Genomic DNA, 20,517 nt, shown 5'->3' with positions numbered 1-20,517 from the left:
AGAAGCAAAACCTGTTAATATAAGGTATGATTAAGTCTGATAAAGTACTGCTAGTTAAAATAATAAGAGAAAGTAAATTGTAATTGAATTAACTTTAATACTGCGTAGACACTGGAAATTAGTAGATGGGTGACCCTATTCGTCCGAATGGCAGGATGACAGAATGCCACTACTGTAGTTTGCTTGAGGTTAGCTTTACCCTGGTTTGTAGCAGTTAGCTTTTATTTGTTGGTTTGGGCAATACTATACGTTACCCTGACCAACAAATAAAAGCTAACAACTGCAAACAAGGGGGGGTGAAAATTAGTGTCATTCCGTCATGCAGCCATTCAGCCAAATAGGGTCACGCCAGGCAGACAATATTATAAAGCAGTTCACTCCTGCCTGTAGCCTCGGTGTCTGACATTTGCAGAATGCAGAATGCAGAATGCAGAATGCAGAACACGGAATGCAGAATGCAGAATGCAGACTAAGATAATATATCGTGTTACCTTTACCATTATTGAAAGCTAACCATAAACAGGCTACCCGGAGTGTATAGTAGGCTAACCGGAGTGCGTAGTAGGCTAACCGGAGTGAACTTTTCACTCGGGTTAGCCTACTACACACTCCGTTTAGCCTACATGTACTATTCACTCCGGTCAGCCTAAATAGCACTTCAGTTAGCCTGTTTACGGTTAGCTTTCAATTATAATGGTAAGGGTAACACAATATATTCTCTTAGTCTGCATTCTGAATTCTGCAGTCTGCGTTCTGCATTCTGCAAATGTCAGACACCGCTGTAGCCTTATATTAACCTGATATGATACAGGCTGATGCCCAAAAAGGGAACATCCATCACGTTTGATGGCCAGGGGTTTAGGGTATAATAGCTGTCTACAGGGGGACTTTAATTGGGTATACAGTATTTTTAATTTTTGACGAGCCACTTCTAAGGCTCATATGTCGACTCTACCTTAACCAGGGTGGGGGGTGGGTGGATATACATGTACATGTACACTGTAACATGAAATGGCCCTATGATGTTGCCTACATTGCACATAAAATGTCATGTGTGACCTAGCGTTTGCACTGCTTGTATGAACAATGCCATAGCCCCCACGGAAACAAAGAGGAAAAGTCATAAGTGTACAATGTAAGTATGATAGTTGATAATACATACCTCCAGGAACATTATACTCTAACACCTGAAACAAGCAGAGATAACTTGATAAGTTTTAATGTTTCATTAGAAATATTTGACGCGATTCGTTTCGATCTCTAAAGGATTCTGTCAATCTATGTAGTGATCAAACTCCTTTAAATTCTATCTCAACGACAGATTGTACAAAATAACTAAACTAACGTAAAAACACTTTTTCAGCTTCTAGTTGTCCCAATATTAATACTCAGTTGACTTACTTCACGCATATGCCGAACAGCATCCCCAGTTTCTTTGTCGTTTTCATTCTCCTTCACGACATCATCAACAAGCCCAGGGAAAAAGGCATCAAATAGCTCACGATCATTCGATTGTTTGAAATTCTTCGCCATTGGAAAGAAATGTAAATTGGAAAAAGTTCAATGTTTCCAACCAACATGAGCAGCCATTTTGATTTCCAAAATGGACGCCCAGGCCCCCGTCAGAAGTCTCTGCCCAGTCTGCCCAGTCTCCAAGTTTATTATAGGTCTGCAATATATGCAAACGTTAGTTTTCTCCGGGTTTTTTTTTTTTCCGAGGCAAGCGGTACTTTTTCTGTATTGCTTTTGCTTTTATAATTTGTATTAGCGTTTTCTGGATGGAAAATACACGCGAATTAATGTACACACAAAAAAATAAACATTTTTTCACCCTGGACTTAGAGGTTTTCTTTCTTCTTCTGATGTGAAAAGCCGTCTGCATAGTTTATTTCGAAAATTCAGTATCTTTACTGTTGAATTGGCTATCAGTATCATTGGACACAATGTCAGAAGAAGTGGATAAGGTGTCTTTTGCAGGATAATCATTGGAGATTCACGAGGGCTGGGGGTGGATGCAACCCCTCCTCTACCCTCCCACCTCCTCCGTCGAAGTTTAAACCCGAATTGTGTAAGGAAGTTCACTCTGCGATGCTGAAACTTAAAGTACGTTACTTGCAAAAAATTTCGGACGTTAAAATTTCGGGTTTTTTATTTCGGACGTTTAGTTTCCAGAGACTTTTTATCTCGTTTCGGGCAAATTTCGGACAAAAATTTAGGACACTGAAACATGGCGAAAAGTAAATTTACGCCTTCAAAACACGAATAACCGGTACAGATGGTTTATTTGAATTTACGTCAGAGTAGATGACATATCTTCACTTTATTTGCCTAACATGACTTACATATACAGTATTCCAGATACCCATTTGTTTAATACATTAATATTTTTTATGTCAAATTAACTTTTTTAAACTTTGCAGATTCCTCTAGCAAATTCTGCAACCTTTCCCTTATCCCCCTTTTTCTAATGTAGTGTAATTGTTATCAATAAATTATAGAAATACAACAGAATTTGAGTTTTTCGATAATTTGTGGCACAAATTACAGAAAGTATAGCTGGTACCGTCGCTATATAGTAAATGAAAGCCAAAAATGGAAAGATGAATGCCAAAAGGCACTGCTCGTAGTTGTCTATTCGTCAGCATGGCGGATGACCGTTGATATCTCCCCAACGGAGAACTTGACCCAGGCTCTTTTCAGATTTTGGGTTTGTGATGATTGGGTCCATTCTTCCGTCAAACAAATTAAAAACCCCGCCTGCAAAGATAGGAAGTAATGTTCACTTTCAAATATAACCGCTTCTTTGCTATTCCGATTGGTACATATCGTACCAGTCGGGGGGGGGGGGGGGGAGGGAGGATAACAGAAACTCGTCAGTTCGCAGTCTCGTTGTTAAGTAGTCAAAACTTGAACAAGACGAACGTCTTCTTTGTCTCTAACACATACCTGTGTGAATATAGAGTATCCTTCGTCCTTTAAATCTGCCGGGATTGTTGTTCATCTCAGCGAGCATTGCTCTGATTGCTGTAATGTTATACAGTGGGTCCAGCAATACTCCAGTTGTACTAGAGATCTCTAGAATGGTCTCTGCAACGAACAGTTTACAATCACGTCGTATTCTATTGAAACCAACCATATCAAATGCAACCAGTATTGGTTTGTTTGCATTGTTAAAGCTAAGTGTCCCAATAGAATGTCACTTTTTTGTTTGAAGTGGTTGCTTTAATGCAATCAATTACATTGAATAATCACAGCAAACGAAACACAGGAACGTTTCATCTTAATGGCCAATGCGCTTGCTTTAGTTTTGATTTTACAAAAAAAAAATAATAATAATAAGCAGTGTTAAACTCAACATTTGACCCTGTTTACTGCCTTGTATAACTGTCATAGTGCAGTCTACTTATTGGGGAATTGCTGACTGCAGCCGGCAACCGTTCAGCGCCGTGCTGAAGTCTTATGCCATTTCACTGGATTCAGTTAACGTTAACCCCAGGACATTGGACCAGCAACTGCGCCCAGGACATGAGGTGCATGGCAGGGCATGCAGTACCCATGTCCAGGGAAGGCATTATCCACTCGGTCTTTCTAGTCGGTGGGCTGCATCAGGTCCTTGCCAGCACATTCCCTGCCCAAATTTTGCCTACATACAATAAGTCCGTTATCACTCCTTCGCACGCCCAGTCGTTAATTAACACAGAGTTAGAGACTAAAAAATACGCATAAAACGCTAGGAGAATTTGAGATGTTGAAACAGCCACTTACTGTTTGTGTTACCAAGGCATTTTACACTGTGCAGTGCAGTGCAATGAATTTTAAACTAAAAATCGAGAAAAATACTCCCTTTTAAGAGCAACGTTAACCAATCAGATTCGCAAATTTCCAATGAAAGATGCTGAGTTTCTTATTTAAATCTTTATAAACAGTGACACGTTATTTATTTTCCATTAATACCCACCTAGATCATCCTGAGTGTTCACGGCATATTCCTCTCCTTGATATCCATCAATAACATCTATGATATCTTCTGCTCGAACATCAAGTCCGCCATCTCTAAGGTGTTTATTTACTTTTTCGTAAACAGATGCAGCATTAAAATACACAGTGACAGTATGGCACCTGGAATCATTTTACAAGACAATTAAATATATATTTTTCTATAACTGGTAGGATGCTGATAACCGAGGTGGCCTTCACTATTAGCCTGGCGGTTTCCTGGATGTCTCCTCGCCCTATCTACCATAGCTATTGTTGAAATATTTCATTTCAAAACTGGCTAATAAATGATGATGGTGACGACGACGACGACAACGATGATGATGATGATGAGGAGGAGGAGGAGGAGGAGGAGGAGGAGGAGAATGATGATGATAATGATGATGATGATGGTGATGATAATGAAAATTCATGGGCGTTGATTTGTCAAAGCTATGGTTGATAAAAATTTCACACATATCGTAGGTTTTTTATTGTAAATGGTGATCACTGGAACAAGATTTCCTCACAAGGAAATTCACGCGCATGTAGCAGAAAGGGTGGGGCTGAAAGTCAATGTAGACAAAGGTAAACAACTGCGAATAATTCGAGGAAAAACGATGTGGTGGAGGTGAATAGACGAGGAATAGAAGACGTTGATAGATTTGTGTACTTGGGAGCTAAGGTTTCCAAAGAGGGCGGAGGCACTGAAGACATCCACAACAGAGTAGTCAAAGCGAGAGGGGTATTCTTGAAATTAAAAAAGATCTAGAGTAGCAATAGCATCGGTCGACGAACCAAAGTCAGGCTATAATAGACACTAGTAAAGCCAGTCTTGATGTATGACTGCGAGACGTGGAAGATGAATAAAAAATTGATGAGAACAAAATCGATGTCTTTCAAAGCAGATGTCTTAGACGGATATTTAAAATACGCTGGCAGGAAAGAATTACAAACAATGAAGTCCTGAAGATGGCTGAGATGGAAAACCTCAGTTTGGACGTGCGAAAGAGAAGATGGAAATTCATCGGCCACATAATGAGTAAAGAACCAAATAACGACTGCAGAACTTCATTAAACTGGACCCCAGAAGGGCGGCGAAACAGGGCAGACCAAAGACAACATGGAGGAAAACAGCAAAGAGAGAAAGGGATAAAGCTGGATGGAAGAACTGAAGCGAAGTACAAATTGCAGCGGCTGACAGAGATGGTTGGCGGAATTGTGTACCACATGGCACGAAGAAGATAGGTAACAGGTAACAGGTTAGTTTTTTTAATAATTGTAAATAGGAGGGCCACAGGTTTATTAGCTTTATAGCTATTAAGTGCTACCCTCAATAAATAAAGACGCTACTACTTCAACTTACTTGAGCTTTGATCCTGTCAGGTAATTAGCTATAGCGATTCCTGAGGCACTTCCTCCAGTGCCGGCAGTCAGTACAATGTCATCAAAATCTTCCAACAGATTCTGAAACATACATAAGCAAACAACCAATCAGGGCCTCTTTACATGAGAGTTTTCGTCCCGGGATGACTTTCGTCCCGGGATGAATTCATCTCGGTGTCTGGTCATTTTCTTGTTGCTGTTTACATGATGATACATGATTTCGTCCCGGGATGAACTCATCCCGGGACGATTTCATCCCGGGATGAAACACCGAGTTGAAATGTCATCCCGGGATGAAACGTGACGAGAAACGTCATGTAAACAGTCTTTCCGGGATGAAATATAAAGTAATGTAAGCACGGGCGAGATGAATTCAACTCGGGCAGGATGACTTACGTCCCAGCATCCCGGGATGAACACGCTCATGTAAAATGAAATTTTTTTCATCCCGGGACGAAATTCATCCCGGGATGAAACTCAACTCGGCTTTCATGTAAAGAGGCCCTCAGTCTCACATGTACATCTAATTTCACTGAATGTTTTACAACGTGGCTGATTTAAAAAGAAAGCAAATAACGGGTCTTTTGAGGTCTCTCAGGAATTTGTTCATGACTGCCACTCCTTGTGGCCTGACTCTTTACAAAAAAGCATCTTTTGTACGCAAGCACCAAGGCTTCGTACGCAAGCACCAAGGCTTGCATTGACATTGCAATTTCTTAGCATATGAAATGGGCAGGGAACAAATAAGCTTTAAATTACCTGATTCATCATTTCTTGAAATGCTGTCACATAACCGAATATGCTCATATACATTGAACCCCCATATGCAATCACATACGGCGAGGAGCCCTGCTGTTTTCTTCAAAAAATAACAAAGAAACAACATTTAACTTTTAATGTATTTGCATGTATCCTGTCTATGAGATGCACTGTTGTCATCACATTAACCCCAACATAAAAAGTCATACTTATATTTTTTAGCTCTGAATATTTTGTCCTTCTTCTGAAGGTAATTGTTACACAACTATTGAATCATTGGCAACAAGTGTTTTCTGCTCGTTGCAGTATGATATCCAGTAAATTCCAGGAAACGCTCCAAATCGTATTAATGGTGTTCATAACCACCAGTGTTTTCAGCTATGCACTTCTTGGACGAAAATACGTTAAGCCGAACTAGAAGTATCGCCCCCCCCCCCCCCCCCTTGGGTAGGACGCTAGTCCATCGCAGGGTTATACCCTTAGCATTGCATTTGTCAGTACCCATTTTGTATCACACCTGGACGAAGAGAGGCACTGTGAGAGTAAGGTGACTTGCACAAAAACCCAACACAGTGACCCTGGCCAAGAGCTATTAACCCGGACCACTTAGTCCGGAGTTCAGTGTGCTAACTATGAGGCCACCGTCTCTCTCTCACACACGCTTTTTGGTAATGCAATACATTGTAATGTCACTTACAACTTTTCTGCCATCGTCTCTATTATTTGACTGAGGCCACTATCATAGTCCATATCCGGTACAACGACAATGTGACTTCCGACCATTCTGCTTAAAAGAAGATTCCCTTGACATCCAATCTCGGTCGTCTGCATAGTAAAGAGATTAATTTTCATTTACATGCAAAAAAATACAAACAAACATCACAGCTAGCTACAGCTACAATTAAGAGAATGTACAGTAATGAGATATTTAATTATCTATCGTCATAAGTCCGCAATACATGCAGAGGATTGGATTTCTTTTTCTCTTTCTGCCCTACTCGGGAGCCTGTTCGCAGGCTAAGGACACGAGGTCAAATTACTTATTAATCGTATCAATGGCAAAGTTCGAGGTTAGGAAGTCTTTGAGAACCTCTTTTAATCAAAAAAGTCAGTGGTATATTCTATTAGTTTTACAAACGGTAGGGAAACAGCAAAAAAGAACCCAGTTTAGTGCACGTCTGATGCGCGCGAATGGCGAAGACGTCCAAGGGCAGGTATCCATCCAATTATAAGATGCTGTAATCGGACAGTTCTTATTGTACAAGTACGTGATCGCATGTCAGTTACGCGACAAATAGGCATGCGCGCAGAACCATTCAAGAATTAGGAATTTTAGGGCGCGTTCGTTTGGGAATATTCTAGAATAAGAATATATTCCCGAATACATTCCGGCTATTCTGATCCCAGGAGCAGTAAGTATTCATGTATTCCGGAATAGGAAGAGCAGCCAAACGAACGCTAACTCGCATTATTCCAATGATTCTTATTCCGGATTGACCCCGAATCGAACGAACGTGCCCTTAGTAATTTAATGTTTGAGACACATAATATATATCATGTTAGTTTAATTACAAAGCACTATCTAAACTAACTAGCAAATGATTTAAAGATTATATTCTTGCCTGTCCAGGACTTCTCTGTAACAAGTAACAATTCAAGCCAAGTTGTCTCGCAGCCACTGCAGTAGCTCTGCAATGATTGGAATGTATGCGACCACTTGTCACAACAGTGTCGCACTTCTTATATAAAGCATCAGCCAATACAAACTCCAGCTTGCGAACCTGAAACAAATCAATTTAAGTACAAACAATACTGTAGAATCCTAAACCAGACACAGAAATTCTTTTGAAAAAGAAACGCATCAAAACCATAATTAGTAGAGGAGATTCTACCGTTTGTTACAACTTACAACGCGGCCATACCGAATCTTAGAAAAGATTCTTATGAAACACAGGCACATTATTCAACAACAGCCGCAGTATTCAATGCTTTTTGCAGTATCATAAAGAATCTATAAACTTAAAAAAAATGCTATAAAAAGCAACATACAAACCCTCAAACGATTTGGTTTCACTCAGTATGGCTTTTGAGATTCTAAGTCCTCAGATACGGTTTTTGAGGTTATCAGACCTTAAATAAGGTATCTTATTGCCTCTTGGCATTGAGATCCCAGTGTGACCGTTAAATAGGGTTCCTTTAAATTGTATTAGCTAAAATTGTAGTGCGTAAACGTCCAGCTAAACGATTAAGATATTGTCTATTAAAACGGAACTACCCATTTAGTGAAGTATTGTAAAACAAAGCGATTTTATTTTAATGTTGGTTATGTTTTTTCTTCGTGTTTTGGCCGGTAAAAAGTATCCATTTTCGATTTTCTATCCTTTACTAGGGTCCGAGGTTAACAGGGGCAGTGTCACAATTATTTAGGGCTTCTTGAAAATGCAATAAAGGCGTTGGTATCATTTAGAAATTTACTAATAGTGGCCTGGCCTTGCTAAAACGTACTGTATTAGTCATTAAAATTGTTAAAATGTGGTTTGGCTGCGGACGGATAGAACAGTAATAGCCTACACTTGAAAAGGTCGGGCCGACGATTTTAAGTTTGACAGTGTTACTTGGAAGGAAATCACTTAAAAACCACTGATTACGTATATTCACACCGTGAAGAATTCGAATGAACGTATGCCTTTCTTTTGCTGTTCAAAGGTTATGATACTGCCCCTTAAAGAACCTTTTTGGTGGCACACGACTGATCTCAAATGACAGGAGGCCTCCTCCCCTCACGGGATGAAACTAAGAGTAATTTTATACACAAAAAAATAGGTGAGCATGTGTTGTGACGTTAGCTTTTATCTAAACAAATCCTAAACATTGCACCTTATTTCCAGACAGTGTACATCCTGTTAAATCATCCCTCTTGATAAACAGTGAAAATTCCTTTGGAACATTTGGGATCTTCCACGAATGGATTGGAGTGTCCCGCTGCGCAAGCTACATGCAAAACAACAAAACCAAAATAATACTAACAATACTAAAAGTAACGATTACCAGCAGTTACAATACCAAAAGTAACAACAATAAATTGGCAGGTAAATCAGGGAATCTGTCAATACCGCAACGGGCGTCACCTGGTGAAGCTGTGTGTACTTGGCGTTGTAGGTAAAAGGAGAAAGCATAGAAGACTTTCTGAGCAAGCTCCACGTGCACCAATCCCACCCAATGCTTTGTACTTAAATGCTTTGCAATTCAAACGATCACATTGGCTTTAAGTATTAGTGGATTTGGTTAATTCATGTTAGACAATTAAAAACAACGAAATTTTGATGTCTTTCAAATTAAAAAAAAGAAACATAATTATAATAATTCAAATACAGTTTGTTTTTTAAGGTTTACCAACGAGGTAAATTTTCACTCCACTTCCTGCGATAAAAGTCTACTGGAAGCCAACTGCAAATTTCACTATCGAAGCTTAATCACATACCGTCTGCATGTAAAACGTTAAGGGAACCCCCGGTCGGTCAACCAGACAAGATGATGTTTCTAGAAGGTAACCTCATCTTGCAGGAGACAGACACCAAAAACAAAAAGCAAATAAGCCTGGATAACCCTTGTAGGAAAGAATAAACATTTTATAAGTCCCAGCCTGCGTCGCAGACAGTCTAAATATCGGGGATTTTGTGACCCGTCCGTCTGCTACGCAACAAGAGTCCCACAGCAGGACCTACCTTATTATAGGAATATAACGAAGCATTTTAACAACGCGAACAAAATGTACGCGTAATAAAATTAACGCGAATCGTCGAAAATTTACCTTTACATTCATTTAATTAACGCGAATTCTTGTCTGGTATGTGCTTACATGTAGTTAATTAAGACGAATTTGATGCGTAGTAATTTTTACAGTAACCTGCGCTATTCAAAAGTCAAAACAACAACGCCCAACAACGGAACTCGAGCTTTAAATCTGATAAACCATACACAACAAAGATGTTTAAACAGGCCAAATAGTGACTTATATTCAATGCATGGGTCCAGGGATGGAATACATCCCGTCCTGGCGCCTTCCACTGCCTCTGTTATTCCTGCGGCTTACTCGGAGAAGAAGATGATCGTGTAAATATAACTTTGTCGGAAAATTAAGGTGTCTTAAAATAACAATGCTGTAAAATAGTGTGATTTAAATTAACAATGACATAAATTAAGGCACATAAAATTAACGCGAATTTTTGAAATTCGCGTTAATAACATGTGTCGTTAATTTCCTATAATAAGGTATATATCTTTTCTGCAAGTTATGTAAACTCTGATATATCCAAGAGATTTTTAATAAGAGCAATTTGAATGTCTTACTTTAACATAATGCTGTGGAATATTTTTCAAAGGTGTGGCCCACTTGGGAGGTACGTACTCGTGGAGTTGTTGTGCACTCATTTCCTAAAAAAGTCAGAAAGCATAACAAGTCAGGATGATCATTAATCGGTATATATTGTGCAAGCTCTGTATTGTAGTGTGTACTAGTATTTTAAATCAAAATTCTAGTCGCAGGGACCACATTTTTGGTCCGTGCGACTAGTCCCACAAATTAAGCTGGTTAGCTAGGCACACACTATGGGACGAGTCGCAGGGAATAGTCACAGGGACTTATCCCTTAGCGTGTACAATTGACCATTTTGTGGGACTATTGGTCCCTGCGACTAGTCCCAGAAATCAAACCAGCTTAATTCGTGGGACTAGTCGCAGGGACCAAAAATGTGGTCCCTGCGACTAGAATTTCGATGCAAAATACGAGTACACACTAGGGGACTGGTCACCGAAGCAAGTCCCTGCGACAAGTCCCTTCGTCTAGTCCCCTAGTGTGGTTCAAGCTGGTTTGATTTCTGGGGCTAATCGCAGGGATCAATAGTCCTCCAAATCGGTCATTTTTTTCAGTACACACTAAAGGATAAGTCCCTGCGACTATTCCCTGCGACTAGTCATCCCCTAGTGTGTGCCTAGCTTTAAAAAGTAAGACGTTACGTTATGATAGCTGGAGACAAACTATAGCTAACTGTACCAAAGTTTATGCATACCGTATTTATTCGATTAAGCGCCCTGGGCGCTTGTTAAATTTTTGGACCTTCAGAGTTGGCCCTCATTCGAGGTGGGCGATTATTCGAGGCTGCGCGCTTATTACAGCAAATAGTAAGTTTATTTTTGTAACAACAGAACAAAACAATATATAATAACAAAACGTAAAGATGTACCAAACCAGAATTTTAACTGTTCATTAAAAGTTTCTGTAATATACTAAGAAGTCTTCTTAGTAGTACTTAGCCAACTTCAATATTCGATACTTCTCTTGTGCTCTTCAGTTTTTTTGTGGGATGGGGTGGGCGCTTATTAACTTTTCCTACCATCAGGGTGGGCGCTTTTTCGAGGCGAGCGCTTACTCGAGGTTGGGAGCTTAATCAAATAAATACGGTAAGCGACTAACACTGGCTTGTTGCTACATTTCCAAAGAGTCCTTGCTAAAACAATGATTCACCGTGCATATGGCCTATCCTCTATAAACGCTAAAAAGAGTCATTGCTTAAAAACAATTATTTACCGTGCATATACCCTTAGCCTGCGAACAGGCTCCCGAGTGGGGTGTCCGCGAGCGAAGCGAGCGGAAGAGCGGGGCCTGAGGGGGGAAAATCTCGCCCCCGTACCCCCCCTCGGGCTCCACTCTTCCGCTCGCTTCGCTCGCGGAATCCCACTCGGGAGCCTGTTTGCAGGCTAATATACCCTATCCTCTAAAATTGAAGCTTTTAATCAAGAATGCACTACAATACCAGCTCCATCTTTACCCTACTTTACTATCCTACAACAATGATAAATTCCACCATTAACATATTTTTCCAGAACATTCCATCGGGTGCAAGTGAAACGCAAGTGGATGACAGCAGCGTTTTACGAGTCACTATTCACTTCCTAGGAGCCCATGGGGACAAAAGTCTCATCAAAGATAGCCAATTCCACGTCCTACGAAAGTGTCAACGAAAATTCTATTGTCTCATTTATGAGATGTTGTACATCAAGGAACAGAATTCGAGCTTAAACACCCAGAGTGACTCCATCCGTGCGAAACGCTTTGTTTGAAAGAACATTCAAACATTCTTTTTCCTGGCGTGATATATAGATCTATTGTTTTACTTAATATTTATGCATTTTTTATCAACACTCATAATGACGTTAGTTAAACGCTGAAACGTCGTCGTTTTTACTAAGTTTTTTAACTAAGTTTTTCTTAAAATGCTTTAAACAACATATTATCGCAGCTTTTTATAGTCAAAAACTTGAAACAAACTTAGAAGTTGGAACCTTCAAACTTCATCATTCTAATTGCGTGTTTTCCGAACAATAGAGCTTTAAAAGTATTGCCATGCATCGCAATTCTTCAAAAGAACCAGTGGATCGAGGAAGACGAATCGCCCGAGGAGTTCTTCAGTCATTGATCAAAACAACAAAAACTCAACTGTGTGCTTTATTATCTCGAACGGCAAGTCTAAACTATTTTAATTGATATTTCAAGTGTATGGGAGTGGGCTAATAATCAAATACTTGCTAGCACATGCGCCGAGCCGTGAAACTTTTCATTTAAAAGAGCAGTATAGTCAATCGTAACGGAAAGAAAAAAATGTTCGCGTTTTCTTTCTTAGCAACAATCGTGAAAGTTCTGGTTCCGTTGGATTCGTTATTGGAGAATTAACAAACAGCTTCAAGGTATAGTAGAACATTTTTCAGAACCTTTTTAGAAAATCAACAAATACAGTAGAACCCCGGCCGACAACTCGAACATCCCCGCTAACTCGAACTTAGTCTTAATTCCCTTGGATTTGACCCTCCCTTCGAACTCGGATAACTCAAAGTTCCGCGCTAACTCGAACTTAATTTCGTTTTCCTTGATTTAAATTCACCCCGATAACTCAACGTCTGGTTCTTGAAACTCTCTACGGATACCCATTGAAATATCCCATTACATCTTCTTGTCGTGTAATCGGAATTAAACACTAAATCTAACAACGGCAACTTTATTGTAGTTATTTCCCGACCTTATGAGTCACACATACCTGCACGGTACTGTATTATCATAACAATGAAAAATCGTGCTAAAGTTTGTTTAAAGTTTGTGAGGGAGTAAAGTTTTCATGAGTCAAATAAGTCAATGAGTAGATGAAGCATATCCCATTTGTCAAAGACTTATTGACACATAAAACGGGGGACCACAGTTTCTGACGAGATAAGATGAGTTTGCACTGTACACTGAAGTGCTGGAAAATCAGTAAACTAAACATGGCAAATTGAATATTCATCGACCCCGATAATTCGAACCTCGCTAACTCGAACTGTTTGCTTTTCCCTTCAGAGTTTGAGTTACCGGGCGGGAGGTCTGCTGTACCACTAAGCTTCAGCAAAAGTTACGTACTTTGCGTCATGACATGAAAGACTCTATAGCGCTGTCTTTTGAATTTTGCTTACTTTCCAAACTTATATTATGCCACAAATATGTACATATACTCGCATATACTACATGTACTTTATATCTGTGACAGCGAATTTGGAAATGATTTAACGCAGCCATGGCCGGCGAATCGTTTATTTGCAGAATGAAGAATGCGAGTATTAATATATTCTTTTTCTATTTATGAATAAATGTCACACTTCAGCGTTCCCTTAGAGCGAGTTAAGACCAAACGACTTAACTACGAATTCCCAAAATGCCGGTCCAGCGATTTGGTTTTGATATATCTTTTGGTGGATGGTGACAGTGAAAACCAGCCGCAGTAATTGGTTTGATTAATGACTGAAGAACTCCTCGAGCGGGTGATTCGTCTTCCTTGATCGACTGGTTCCTTTGAAGGATTGTGATGCATGGCAATACTTTTAAAGCTGTACACTGTTCGGAAAACAGTTTCAAGGTAACAAAGTGTTTTAAGCCTTGCAATTTCCAATCGCTGGCATGGAGCACTTATGACTATCAAATGCTCGCAGTTAAGGACAGGCCATCCAAAATCGTTTTAATTATAGGAAGTCAACGCTTAAGCGTAACCGACATTTATTCATAAATATAAAAAAGAAATTATTAATACAGGCCAACTTCTCAGAACAAAAGCTTAGTTTTCTTTTCCCCGCCTAATTTTTCTGATTTTCTTTGCTTTTTTAGCATAACTGACAATACCAATCACTCATTTTCATGTCTAAAAATCGCCAAATTCGCTGTCCACTTTGCTTTTATCTATTCGCTGTTATAATTCACGTCATTTTTTTTATGGTTCTTCTTCATTTTAGTTCCTTTATGTCTAAGTGAGCTTGTGTCGAGCTTTAAAGGCAACAACCTCATAGGCTGCACACAGTTTCAACCTGTGTAAACTTGCATCCTGTGCTTTTAAAGGCTACTGAATTTCGTGGATAATCTCATGTTATTACAGAGGGGAAATTTCCGCGACTGAAACGCATTTATGTCATTGAGCACGGCACCGAGATAAACCTGATTTCCGAATTTTTTGACAGCGACATGAAAACGTTGCGAAATTGAGACATCAAAATTAAGGTTTCATAATCAAACGGAGTGCATACGAAACCCCCACCTCACCCCCAACAGGGCCTCAATAATATCTGTAATGTCTTTCTCGTTCTATCTGTCTCTTCTTATGCTTGGGCCAGATTCGCCTCTGTAACAGCGATTGGATATACAGTACTGATTGTAATTTAAATTCTATTAACTGCTCTGTGGAGTCCTGGGACTAGTAGAGTCGTCACGTGACAAGAAGGCCGTGTACGATCGAGTTAGTTGAGTTCTTGCCATGTGTGTGTTGTAACTCGGAGTTTACACACTGTTTTCTGTATTAAATACACCACATTTTTGGCGACGAGGAACGTGATCGAATACCACGACCAGGTAGACTAGAGTGAAGCGAAGTCTACACGGAAAATGCCTACATTTGGGAAATTAGACGAATACAACGAAACGGAAGATTGGCGCCATTACACTGAGCGTGTAAATCACTTTTTTGAAGCAAACGAGATAACCGATCCGGACAAAAAAAGATCCATTTTCCTGGTGAGCGTGGGAGCAAAAACCTACAAGCTTATACGAAGTCTTGTCGCTCCGGAGGACCCGAAGACCAAAACCTATGAGGATTTAGCGAAACTCGCCCAGGAACATTTCATGCCAAAGCCTTCCGCTATTGTACAACGATTCAAGTTTAACACTCGCACTCAACAACCAGGTGAGACAATTGCCATGTTTTTAGCTGAGTTGAGGCACCTGACCGAACACTGTGAATTTGGGGCAACATTAGATGAAATGCTACGTGATCGGCTTGTGTGTGGTGTTCACGACACCAGAATACAGCGTCGTTTACTAGCCGAACCGAAATTAACCCTGAAGCGAGCGCTCGATCTGGCTCTCGCCATTGAGGCCGCGGATAAGGATGCCTCGGAGATACAAAAGGGGGAACCTCAGGAAGGGGATACTTCGCTCAACAAAGTCGATTTTAAAGTGGAAAAGGGTGGCGAAGTTAATTGTTATCGCTGTGGCGGTAATCACTACCCCAAAAGCTGTCATTTTAAGGATGCGAAATGTTATGCTTGTGGAAAGTTGGGTCACCTATCTCGAGTGTGCCAGAACAAAAAGAAAGGGAAACTACCACCTCCTAGTACTAATAAGAAGTCAGACACCCCACAGGATACCCATCTCCTAGAGGGGGGAGAGGAGGCAATGGGGAGAGAACAGGGTGTGGGTGCATATTCTTTGTTTACCCTTGGCGGTAAACGACCTTTGCCATACAAAGTACAGCTGAGTGTTGGTGGGCAAGCACTAGAAATGGAAGTTGACACAGGGGCTTCATTGTCAGTGATAAGTGAAGGCACCTACAAACACCTTGTCTCACAAAACGGGGCACCGCCACTGGAGAAATCAGGAATTGTCCTTCGTACATACACTGGGGAAGAGGTCAAGCCCGAAGGGGTGTGTACAGTTGATGTACATTATGAAGGGGGCGAATACTCCTTGCCATTGTTAGTTGTAAGTGGAGAAGGCCCAGCTCTGTTGGGGAGGAATTGGCTGGAAGAAATTAAGCTAAATTGGCCAAGGATTAAGCAACTTACTTCTCATGACAAGCGACTTGGAGAGATTTTGCAGAAACATGCACAGCTATTTGGGGAGGGTCTGGGGACCCTACAGGGGACAAAGGCCAAGATCCATGTAGACCCCACAGCCACCCCCATTTTCCATAAAGCCAGACCAGTGCCATATGCTCTCAGGGAGAAAATTGAGCAGGACCTGGAAAGACTTGAGAAGGCAGGAACCATTGAACCCGTTCAATATTCCGAGTGGGCCACACCCATTGTCCCAGTTATGAAAAGTGATGGCACAGTAAGAGTCTGTGGAGATTACAAGCTTACCGTCAATAAGGTCTCGAAATTGGATGGCTACCCTATCCCCAAGCTCGATGATCTATACACAAAGTTGGCTGGGGGTCAAACGTTTACTGAGTTAGACTTGAGCCATGCTTATGAGCAGATGCTTGTGGATGAGAACTCAAGGGAGTTTTTGACAATTAACACCCATAAAGGCCTTTTTAGATATAACCGCCTTCCGTATGGGGTCTCTTCAGCGCCCGGCATCTTCCAGAGAACCATGGAGGGTTTGCTGCAAGGAATACCTTCGACAGGAGTCTTGCTAGATAATATCCTCATCACAGGGCCCAGCACGGAAGAGCACCTAGACAACATCGAGAAAGTTTTGGGACGCCTTTCTGATGCCGGCTTGCGGCTCAAAGCTGAAAAGTGCCAATTTATGAAGCCCGTTTTGGAGTGCCTGGGGCACCGCATTGACGCAGAAGGGTTCCATCCAGTTGAAGCAAAGGTGAAGGCCATCAAGGAGGCTCCAACCCCAACCAATCCCTCTGAGCTGAAGTCCTTTCTAGGGATGCTTAACTTCTATGGCAAGTTCATGCCCGACCTATCGTCCACCCTGGAGCCACTGCACGAGCTTCTGAGGAAAGATATCTGTTGGAAATGGGGTACAGAGCAACAAGAGGCGTTTGATAAGGCCAAGAATCGACTTCAATCATCAGATGTACTCGTACATTATGATCCTGAGAAAGAGTTGGTGGTATCTTGTGATGCTTCACCCTATGGTATTGGGGCAGTGCTGGCCCATGTTATGAAAGATGGCTCAGAGAAACCAGTTGCATATGCCTCACGAACACTCTCCACAGCAGAGAGGAACTATGGCCACCTAGATAAAGAGGCACTAGCTGTAGTTTTTGCCGTGAAGAAGTTCCATCAATTTCTTTTTGGACGTCATTTCAAGGTCTACACAGATCACAAACCACTTTTGGGGCTGCTTAACCCTGAACGAGCCACACCTCTAATGGCCTCAAGTAGGATGCAGCGATGGGCATTGACTTTGCTTGCGTATGAGTATGAGCTTATTTATCGCCCTGGTGAAGAGAATGGAAACGCAGACGCCCTCAGTCGTCTACCCCTTCCAGTTGCTCCAGAGACCACGCCCACCCCAGGGGACATTATGCACCTTCTAGAGACCATCAACACCAGCCCAGTGGATGCCACTAAAGTGAAGTTGTGGACAGCCCGTGATCCAGTACTTTCTCAAGTTCTGCAGTTCGTCCTTCACGGATGGCCCATGGCAGTCGAAGAAGAAGCCCTGAAGCCTTATTTTGCTAGAAGAGAGGAATTGAGTGTACATGCTGGCTGCCTACTTTGGGGATCCCGGGTCGTGATACCCCCACAGGGGAGAGAGGAAGTGTTGAACATACTTCATGAGTCCCACCCCGGTATTGTTAGAATGAAAAGCCTAGCTAGGAGCTATGTGTGGTGGCCGAAAATGGACTCACGTTTGGAGGAAAAGGTGAAAAGCTGTGTTACCTGCCAAAGCCACCAAAAGAAGCCACCCAGTTCACCGTTGCACCCTTGGGAATGGCCAGGCCGCCCTTGGTCTCGAGTACATGTAGATTATGCCGGTCCTTTTATGGGCAAGATGTTTCTCCTAATTATTGATGCGCATTCTAAATGGATGGATATCCATTGTGTGAATTCTGCCACTTCCAGCGCAACCATTGAAAAGCTGAGGACAACCTTCGCTTCACACGGCCTACCAGAGATTGTAGTGTCAGACAATGGGTCCAATTTTGTTAGCAGCGAGTTCAAGTCATTTCTACAGAAAAATGGCATCAAGCACATTACCTCTGCTCCTTATCACCCATCATCAAATGGCCTCGTAGAACGAGCGGTGCAGACGTTTAAGCAAGGGATGAAGAAGCAAGGTGATGGTACTGTCGAGACCAAGTTAGCTCGGTTCCTATTAAGTTATCGTATTACCCCCAAAGCACCACGGGTGAGTCTCCTGCTCAGTTACGCTGGGGACGAAGTCTGAGGTCACATCTCGATCTGCTGCGACCAGATGTAGCGGCAAGGGTACATGCAGCACAGTCAAGACAGAAGATACAGCATGATCAGCATAGCCGAATGCGTCAAGTGGAAGTCGGCGATTCAGTGAATGTTCGAAACTACTCCAGAGGCCCCAAGTGGATTCCAGGAACTATCATCCAGGAAACTGATCCTTTGTCTGCGAGAATTGAGTTGGAAGATGGAACTGTGGTTCGAAGACACCACGATCAACTAGTTGCTCGACCCACAGAAAGTTTCAACCCTGGTGTCACATTACTAATTACTAGCCCATTGCAGCAGGAAGGTGTGGATCCAGAGATAACCGTACCTGATGTAAATGACCCCGAGGTTGCCCATGGAGACAGAGAACCACCCAGTGCAACAATGGTTCGGGACTCGGGGCCAACTAACCCTGTCAGGCGATACCCAGCGAGGAATAGAAACCCCCCGCAGCGTTTTTACTAATGGACTCATTCCCTCCCCCGTGAACAGTTTTAAGTTTTAGGGCAGAGGCGTTATTTTTTTTTCTCGTTGACATTTGTTTTCTTGCTTGTTTAAGAACTTGGGGGGGAGGAATGTGGAGTCCTGGGACTAGTAGAGTCGTCACGTGACAAGAAGGCCGTGTACGATCGAGTTAGTTGAGTTCTTGCCATGTGTGTGTTGTAACTCGGAGTTTACACACTGTTTTCTGTATTAAATACACCACATGCTCACAATGATAGGAAACTTAAATTTAATAGGAAAGTATAAACAGCTAAAGATGTGTGTAGAAATGCAACGATTCGGTTCAAGTGTCATTGAAAACGATTAAACCGAATTTCAATATACAAGTTCACCAATTCAATCTGCATGTATTGTTTAAAAAGCAAAATCACTCTCAAATTTCTAATATACGAATAAAAAGAGAAGTGACATCATATAGTCTTATAAGAGACTTACCTGGTTCTTAAAAATTTGAATCGTGGCAATCAGTTAATCTAGCTTAGAGAAGGTTTTCAGACGCAGCCAACAAAGGCGTTCAAAGTGTGTGAATACAAATTAAACTCATTTTGTTTAGCCACTCTGTCAATCAAGCGTTGCTAATCTGACCGCCAAAACAGTATCAACCCTTGTAAAGTCATCTGTTTCTGCGTGGTTGTTTTTACATAATTTTGAATAAGTAAAGCTTGGTCGACAGCGAGTAGAATCAACCCATACGATTTTAATTGGTACTCACATTATTACTACATTGAAGAGCTTTATCACTCTTGCGGGGGTTGCAGAAAAGCGCCTTAGAATGTTATCATGGCAGCCATGTTGAAGGAGCCAAGCAGTAAAAGATATTTGCATAAAAAAAAAATATTTTTTTTCCAAAAGGTAAATCATTCTCTTATTTCGCTCCTCCAAAATGAACACATGCACTTTATAGTACTTATTTGCATCTGCGTTTGTACAACTTTTGTAAGGATCGCACGGTCACGGGAAATTTAATAGACCTTCACAAAGGGCCCTATTTCCATTCTGTGAAGGAAAAGGAAACGTCTCAACTCTGCGCGCAGGCTGGTCTACAATATAAAGCGTGAAATAATTGGAAATAAAAGACCTCGCTATATATTTAGCATTAACTCCTTCATTGACGCAAATTCCCGCCAAAATAACGGTGACCATCATCTTAAAATATTCATGTTGTTGTTAAATATATCGTTAAAAAGTTCGAGTTTCCGATAGTTTTAAAAGTTTGATGAGATTTATACTGTGACTTACCGTAATTTAAATCCAGGAAGCTGCAAATTGTCCTCAACTTATCTTAACTTGATGATTTACTGCTTTGACCAGGTAGCATTATAATTTTACTGAGCGACGTATAGCGTAGAAGCTTTCTTTACATGTACGCAAAGCTAATTAGGACTGGAACCAATTTTAATTAATGATCTTGACTTATAAACTGTCTTGTGTTTTATACATCATTAGACCAATAGC

General features: G+C 41.2%; 3 protein-coding genes across 4 annotated transcripts in view; 1 reads left to right on the top strand and 2 right to left on the bottom strand.

Moving 5' to 3' along the window:
- The window catches only part of LOC144651033 (farnesyl pyrophosphate synthase-like), a 20,456-nt gene extending 18,829 nt beyond the window's left edge, over nt 1-1,627 (bottom strand). Inside the window, exons 1-2 of the mRNA XM_078510893.1 lie at nt 1,402-1,627; nt 1,163-1,187 (exon numbers count right to left, since the gene is read on the bottom strand). Coding sequence (XP_078367019.1) covers nt 1,163-1,187; nt 1,402-1,533 — 157 coding nt within the window. The 5' untranslated portion in view covers nt 1,534-1,627. The remainder of the gene's footprint in view (nt 1-1,162; nt 1,188-1,401) is intronic.
- Nucleotides 1,628-2,238: 611 nt separating this feature from the next.
- On the bottom strand, nt 2,239-20,418 carry LOC144651032 (uncharacterized). 2 transcript variants are annotated; one of them, XM_078510891.1, is made up of 10 exons: nt 20,302-20,418; nt 10,471-10,554; nt 8,998-9,111; nt 7,743-7,901; nt 6,818-6,945; nt 6,121-6,220; nt 5,342-5,442; nt 3,959-4,119; nt 2,947-3,087; nt 2,239-2,757 (listed from the first exon to the last, which is right to left on the bottom strand). In XM_078510891.1, exons 2-10 carry the CDS (start codon nt 10,549-10,551, stop codon nt 2,639-2,641), a joined length of 1,104 nt encoding a protein of 367 aa, XP_078367017.1. In that variant the 5' UTR covers nt 10,552-10,554; nt 20,302-20,418; the 3' UTR covers nt 2,239-2,638. The 2 variants fall into 2 exon arrangements, with proteins under 2 accessions (XP_078367017.1, XP_078367016.1); XM_078510890.1 differs by lacking the exon at nt 20,302-20,418 and adding an exon at nt 19,498-19,572.
- Nucleotides 12,733-20,517, top strand: part of LOC144651014 (ATP-binding cassette sub-family C member 4-like) — a 30,546-nt gene continuing 22,761 nt past the window's right edge. The window contains exon 1 of the mRNA XM_078510865.1: nt 12,733-12,864. The gene's annotated coding sequence lies outside the window, so the exon portion shown is untranslated. The remainder of the gene's footprint in view (nt 12,865-20,517) is intronic.

Source organism: Oculina patagonica, chromosome 4, assembly GCF_052425735.1.
Source record: "Oculina patagonica isolate OP01 chromosome 4, crgOcupat, whole genome shotgun sequence".
NCBI lineage: Eukaryota > Metazoa > Cnidaria > Anthozoa > Scleractinia > Oculinidae > Oculina > Oculina patagonica.
The sequence above is the reverse complement of the archived record's forward strand: the minus strand, read 5'-3'. Positions and strand labels throughout refer to the sequence as shown.

What these genes read in the sequence shown, in the direction of transcription:
- LOC144651032 (XM_078510891.1), bottom strand. Translation starts at nt 10,551, where the DNA reads ATGAGTGCACAACAACTCCACGAGTACGTACCTCCCAAGTGGGCCACA. An exon ending in GTACACTGTCTGGAAATAAG is followed by an intron (nt 7,902 to 8,997) that starts GTGCAATGTTTA and finishes GATTTGTTTCAG; the next exon opens with GTTCGCAAGCTGGAGTTTGT. An exon ending in TTCAAGAAATGATGAATCAG is followed by an intron (nt 5,443 to 6,120) that starts GTAATTTAAAGC and finishes TGTATGTTTCAG; the next exon opens with AATCTGTTGGAAGATTTTGA.